The following is a 6,000-nucleotide window of genomic DNA, read 5'->3' as shown; positions in this document are numbered from 1 at the left end:
CAGGCTGGACATCAGGAAGAGGTTCTTCACCAAGAGGGTGGTTGCACACAGGAACAGGCTCCCCAGGGACACAGTCACTGCACCAAGCCTGTCAGAGTTTAAGAAGTTTTTGAACTGTGCATTTAGTCACATGGTCTGAACTTTGGGTAGACCTGTGTGGAGCCCGGAGTTGGACTCGATGATCCTTGTGGGTCCCTTCCAACTCAGGGTATTCTATGGTTGTAATAGAGATCTCACTTTGATCTTCAAGGATTAACAAGAGATCAGAGGACAGGATTAAACTCTTGACTCTGAAACAATGCATTAAAAACTCTGGCTCCTCTCATTTTGAGATTCATTGTGGTCACTGAAAGGCACAATACCATACACTTATTTTTATAAAAGTAAAAACCTGCATAAAAAAATGCTATGATCAGATTACTGCTTTTTGTTCCTGCGCTACTTGGATTAAAACAAAGTACTGACAGGAATCACATATCTGTCTTGGAACTGGAGAAGACCCCCACTCTTCCTAGCACTACTGCTAAACGTGAGTCAGACTATTCTGAAAAAAGTCATCTTAGCCCTAGATAATCCTAAACTGCAAGATGAACAGATCTTCTCCAGGCAGCAATACATCTTGCCATGTATCTTTATATAATATCCAAAGTAAGAGCAAATAATTGCATTTAAAAGAAGGAAAAAACCCAACACTCAGAACACGGCAGCATCTACTTTCAAAGTATATCCCAGAGCTTTTGTTAGTATTTTATTGAACGAAGACATCAGCAAGTGCAATTTTAAGAAAAGCCTATGCACAGCTTCCTAGAAGTAACAGCCCACAATTCTCTCCTTCGCTATCTTTCACCATCTGGCAGCTTACACAGGTTCCACCCATCCGCAGGATTTTCCCGTCTTAATTATTTTAATAAATAACGGACACCACAGGCGATCCTAGAGATAACTCCACATTCCAGCACTGCACAGCAGGACAACTAAGTTCACTGGATGTCATCATCATCAAAGAGATCTTCAAAATCTAGTCAGAAAAACAAGACAAAGTAAAGTTAACCTTTGAAGTCTCAACTGTTAGACGTGCACACACCACACAAGCAGTTCATTGTCATTGGAATTAAAGAAATAATAAAGGTGAATTAGGCACACGAGAGTTACTGCACTGCCAGTTACTAGATGTCTAACATCAGCACAGAAGACAGGAATGAAAAAAGGCAGACCTGAGGAACATGCTCACTGCCATGCATGAATTTAACCGCTTCACTTGCACAATACAAGCTTTGCAATTAGACTCATGAAAGCAAAGTAAAGATTGAAAGAAGGGACTTCTAAAAAAGCGTTAAGTAGCCATCACATCCAGAATGGATAAACAGTGACCCACAGAGTACAAAGCTGAACAAGTATTAGCTTCCAGCATGCATCAAGATGAAGAAATTCGTGCAGAATTCTGGCTGCTGCCACAGCATTCAGACACGCTTTTATACAGTTAGCAGGTTTACATTCATATTTGTGATGTACTGCTAAAAATCCCTTCCTTATGAAGTTTGATTGCAGTGAAGCAGCTTCTAACACTTCCCTCAGCAAGCAGCCTACAATCACCACGCAATAAACAACTGCCCTCGTTTCTAAGCGCTGTGAAGGCAGTACAACAGCACAGCCTGCTGGCGGAGCTCCGCGGCAAAGCCCACTCCTTGACAAGCCCGCTCCAGCAGCGACCTCCCCCAGCTGCCGCACACAGCCCCGGCCTCTCCCCGCGCCCCATCCCGGAGCCTCCCGTCCCCGTCCCCGCCCCGCAGGCGCTCACCGTTGAAGAAGTCCGCGTGCACCGCCTTCTCGTTGGCCGCCAGGTCCATCAGCAGCCCCGTGCTTCCCCCTGCCTGCAACGACAGCCGGTGAGCAGCGAGCACAGCCCCAAACCCCGCACCCCACCCCCCGCCCGCCGCCCCCCGCTCACCTCGTCGAGGTCCACGTAGGGCCCGGCGCCCTCAGGGAACATCTCGTCCACCGCCGGCTTCATGGCGCCGCCCTGCCCTGCCCGGCCCTGCCCCGCCGCTTCCGGCCGCGCCCGCTTCCGCTTCCGGCCCCGCCGCCCCTCCCGCCCGCCCTACGCGCGCTCCCCGCGCGGCCCCGCTGTTGCCATGGCGACGCGGCCTGGCCTGGTGGCGGGGCCTGCGGCCTTCCTGAGGCAAGGCCTCGAGCGTGACACGTTAAAAAAAAAAAAACAAAAAAACACCCACAAAAACACAAAACCTGACACAAGCGAGGAGTTTATTGACTTAGCACAAAAGCAGAAATTTCACAGAATTTCTAGGTTGGAAGAGACCTCAAGATCATTGAGTCCAACCTCTGACCTAACGCTAACAGTCCCCACTAAACCACATCCCTAAGCTCTACATCTAAACGTCTTTTAAAGACCTCCAGGGATGGTGACTCCACCACCTCCCTGGGCAGCCTGTTCCAGTGCCTAACAACCCTTTTGGTAAAGAAGTAAAGAATGGTGGAAAGAAAAGGCTGCTGTTCCTCGCTGGCCTCCCAGCGCAGGCAGCACTGCACGCACCTGCTGCAAGGAGCCCAACGGGCAGGCCTCCCGCCAGCCGCCCGCCAGGACGCGTTGGCTCTGGCCGCGGCACCGCAGGGACGCGCAGGGACACGCTGCCTCAGTGCTCGTGGCCACGCAGCTGGTAGCCCAGGTGGCTGCCCATGGGCAGCTGGGCGAACAAGGCTCTGGCCATTTCGTCGATCCTGTCATAAGCGCCCAGCGCCCGGAAATACTCCACGTAGGACCAGAAGTCGCTGGAGGAGAAGGGCCAGTAGGGCATGGCTACAGGTTCCCGATAAAGATCTCAAATAATAAAGACAAATGGCAATTAGTGTACGAAGCATTTCTGTAGAAAGCTTGTGCCAGTGTGGTTTGGGGTTCCCTGCTGCTGGGCACAGCGTGAAAGAGGGAGCCACTAGCTCCTGAAAGATATTTTAGCTCCCTAAAAAAAAGATATTTCCCCGTTGCTCCTCTACTACATTTCCTCTGCCACATAAAAATATAAAAGCCAAATATAAAATGGAAACAAAAGTTTTGTAAATACCAGGAGCTGACCAGCCTTCGGCCTAACCCCAGGCAAACACAGAATCGTGTACAATGTGAACGCTTGCTGCAACCACACAGACAGAAGTGGCTTTCTGTGCAGCAAAGCTAAACCCCAAATTTTGGCTTCATTTAAAGCCCTTTTAAGTAAAAGGGAGCCATTTCATTCACCAGACTCAGCTTCATACCAGGGTCTTCAGTGGGAATTAAGAACCTTCAACAATCCTACGATCAGACCTTCATTTCGTATTTTTTGGTGTGTGCAGGCACAGATGGCTCATAACAAACCAAACAAATCAGCCAAATGCTGCCTGTAGCAGAGAACACACTGATGGTATCTGCTGAACTTAGACTCACTTTGCCGTCTGCTGCTTGGCCAATGAAAGAAAACCATAATTTTTGATAATGAGAACAACAGGACGTTGCACAAACAGTTTTTGCTTTTAGATGGCACACATTCATTTCAGAGGTTGCCAAAGAATCATTTGCTATACAAAAATAAAACTTAGGTGCACTTAAACCTTAAACTTGTGAAAACGGATGATACATTCAAAAGATGCTAGAGCCATAAGGAAAGATGCAGCATGGGGAAAATACTTTTAATTAGAAATAATCACATCAGCTCTTATTCTGTATATATGTTTCTGTTTTCCATATCTGTTATAGCATTCCCTTTGCGTATCTGTGCCTGTGCACTCTGGATGCTGCTGCCTGTCCTGTGGGTTAGATTTATGCCAGCAATAACAGTACCTTGTTATGACAGATATTTCTGTGCTACCTCCTTTTTCAAAATGAATTTATTATATCAGTAAGCCAGTGTAAACATCATTAAGATGCTGAGTTGGTTTTTTTTTGTTTGTTTTGTTTTTGTTTTGTTTTGTTTTGTTTTTTGTTTTTTTTTGGTTGTTTTTTTAAATCAAAGGCAAACACCAATCCAATGGGCTAATCACCCAAAGTGTCACACACCACAGGGTGGCTGTGCTAAGGGGGTTGTTAAAATATTTCTTTAATTGGATTTGTGGCAATTTGTAAATTTTAATCTTTTTGCTGTGGAACTGAGTATTTCTTGCCAATAAGTAGACAGACATCTAGAATTATTTATTGGGACTGCCAGAATTCTCAGATGTCTCTCATACATTTATAAGCCTGGTGCTTTCCAGTTACGTTTTTATAAAACAGATCATTCATTAATTGACCTTAACCCTGTGGAGGATTTACCTTTAAGGAGTCGCAATATTTGTTACAGATGTTTTTTTCATGTTAAGATTGCAAATACATTAGCTTAAATTTTCATTAAAACTTAAAACTCCCCCTTCTTTCTCCACCAGAACTAGACGAACGCGATTCTGAGAGCCTGAATCCCAACCCACTGAGTTGACTTAAGTGTTCCTGCCAAAACTGATGCTAGGGATCAGGCCTGGGAGTTACAATTGACTCTCTGAATTGTTAATGATACATAGGAAAGAAAAAGATAAAAGAATTACCATCTCCTTCCTGAATTGACCGGGCATCTGTAAACAAACAGGAAAGTTATCAATATCAGTTCTTGCACTGAAGGGCTTTCAGTTAATAAAAAAAAAGGTATGCTGTGTAGCCAGAAGCCGACAAGCTCTTAGAGACACACACAGTGCCCTCTGTACAGCCAAATGTTTTTCTTTCTCAAACAGATGAGTAAAGAATTGCCCGTGTGTGTGGTCTCTGAGTGCTACAACCCAAATACAGCAGGAAGCAGTTACAATTAATACACAAGCAATAGCTGATACTAAATAGAAGAGACTTGTTCGGTAACAAAAGATTTCAGACTGCTTGAAAAATAAAGAAGAATAAATATATCAGTAATCTTACCTGTTAGCATGTTCATCAGCATACAGAAGAAAAGGAAGCCAATAAATTTCATTTTTCCTGCAAGCTGCTGTTTCTGAAAAATTAATCTGTACAACTGGGGATTATTAGACAATATTAAGAATTATGAAAAGTATATTATTTCTTCTTGTATTAGAAGATTCTGTTCCAAAACAGTTTTACTTATTAATCTAGGCATGACAAGATTCAATTATATTTCCTTACATTTTCAGAACTGCATCAGAGTATTAAAAAAATACAGTACTGAAGTTTTAAATGATTATTTTTAGGTGGCATAAATCCAAAAGGCTTCTCTAAACTGACATGAAATTTTCTTCAGAAATGTTTTATTTTGTGGTTAATTTAATTTCACTTTAGAAATTACCTCTCTTCCTCTTCCCTTTTCTCCTACTTGCAATAGTAAAGGTCTGCAGCTCCAAGACAGCCTCAAAATTCCAAAAGGATTGCTATTGCCGTAAAATATCAGCACTGTTCAAAGAAGGGTGGGGGACAAAGGAGAGAAACGTCACTGAGTTAGCACACCAATCTGATTTTGTCATCTTCACATAGAGGAATTTTAACTGCTCACATTTGCATTATATTTCAACACTGCCTACGGAAGAGACCTCAGAATCAACTTCAGCAATAACACTTCTAACAGAGGAAGAAAATCCAGAAGCAAATTCAGAGATTACTGTTACTTTTGCTACCCACCTTATTTCCTTTCTTTCCCCCTCTTCAGAAAAGTAGATTTTTAGAAACATTCTTTGAGCAAATTGCTGAGAGGATATTGAGTTCCCTCTCCAGCTGAGAGGCAAGAACTTCAAATGCCTGACTTTTTGTGCTTTTACTTGGGATCCTTAAAATGTAGATGTGCATCGGGTGCCAACTGGAATCAATTAGCTTGCATAAAACAAAAAAGCAGGTCCCTGATGACATCTGCCATGGTGATGAGGAGAGTACTGCAACCTTCGAACAGGGTTGATAAGGTGCACGGACATGCATTTTCGTATCATGTTGATTTCCAGTAAAGATTTCTCTCCTGGAGCCAAACAAGTGCCTTGGGCTCCATCACGCTGAGG

The 6,000-nt window shown here is 44.0% G+C and overlaps 2 protein-coding genes across 6 annotated transcripts in view; both read right to left on the bottom strand.

Annotated features, from left to right (window-relative positions):
• Window positions 1–711: 711 nt before the first annotated feature.
• Window positions 712–2,102, bottom strand: COPS9 (COP9 signalosome subunit 9). The gene is made up of 3 exons (XM_027464072.3): window positions 1,949–2,102; window positions 1,799–1,871; window positions 712–1,018 (listed from the first exon to the last, which is right to left on the bottom strand). Exons 1-3 carry the CDS (start codon window positions 2,009–2,011, stop codon window positions 981–983), a joined length of 174 nt encoding a protein of 57 aa, XP_027319873.1. The 5' UTR covers window positions 2,012–2,102; the 3' UTR covers window positions 712–980.
• Window positions 2,103–2,242: 140 nt separating this feature from the next.
• Window positions 2,243–6,000, bottom strand: part of OTOS (otospiralin) — a 439,145-nt gene continuing 435,387 nt past the window's right edge. For all 5 annotated transcript variants that reach the window (XM_072042616.1, XM_072042617.1, XM_072042619.1 and 2 more), the window contains 4 exons: window positions 5,304–5,407; window positions 4,922–5,015; window positions 4,561–4,587; window positions 2,243–2,836 (listed from right to left, as the gene is read on the bottom strand). In XM_072042616.1, coding sequence (XP_071898717.1) covers window positions 2,652–2,836; window positions 4,561–4,587; window positions 4,922–5,015; window positions 5,304–5,407 — 410 coding nt within the window. In that variant the 3' untranslated portion in view covers window positions 2,243–2,651. The remainder of the gene's footprint in view (window positions 2,837–4,560; window positions 4,588–4,921; window positions 5,016–5,303; window positions 5,408–6,000) is intronic.

The sequence above is a fragment of the Anas platyrhynchos genome, chromosome 9, assembly GCF_047663525.1.
Source record: "Anas platyrhynchos isolate ZD024472 breed Pekin duck chromosome 9, IASCAAS_PekinDuck_T2T, whole genome shotgun sequence".
Taxonomy (NCBI): Eukaryota; Metazoa; Chordata; class Aves; order Anseriformes; family Anatidae; genus Anas; species Anas platyrhynchos.
Note: the sequence above shows the minus strand (reverse complement) of the source record. Positions and strands in the feature narration are given on the sequence as shown.

What these genes read in the sequence shown, in the direction of transcription:
- COPS9 (XM_027464072.3), bottom strand. Translation starts at nt 2,011, where the DNA reads ATGAAGCCGGCGGTGGACGAGATGTTCCCTGAGGGCGCCGGGCCCTAC. An exon ending in CCTACGTGGACCTCGACGAG is followed by an intron (nt 1,872 to 1,948) that starts GTGAGCGGGGGG and finishes CTGTCGTTGCAG; the next exon opens with GCAGGGGGAAGCACGGGGCT. An exon ending in GCACGCGGACTTCTTCAACG is followed by an intron (nt 1,019 to 1,798) that starts GTGAGCGCCTGC and finishes TTTTCTGACTAG; the next exon opens with ATTTTGAAGATCTCTTTGAT.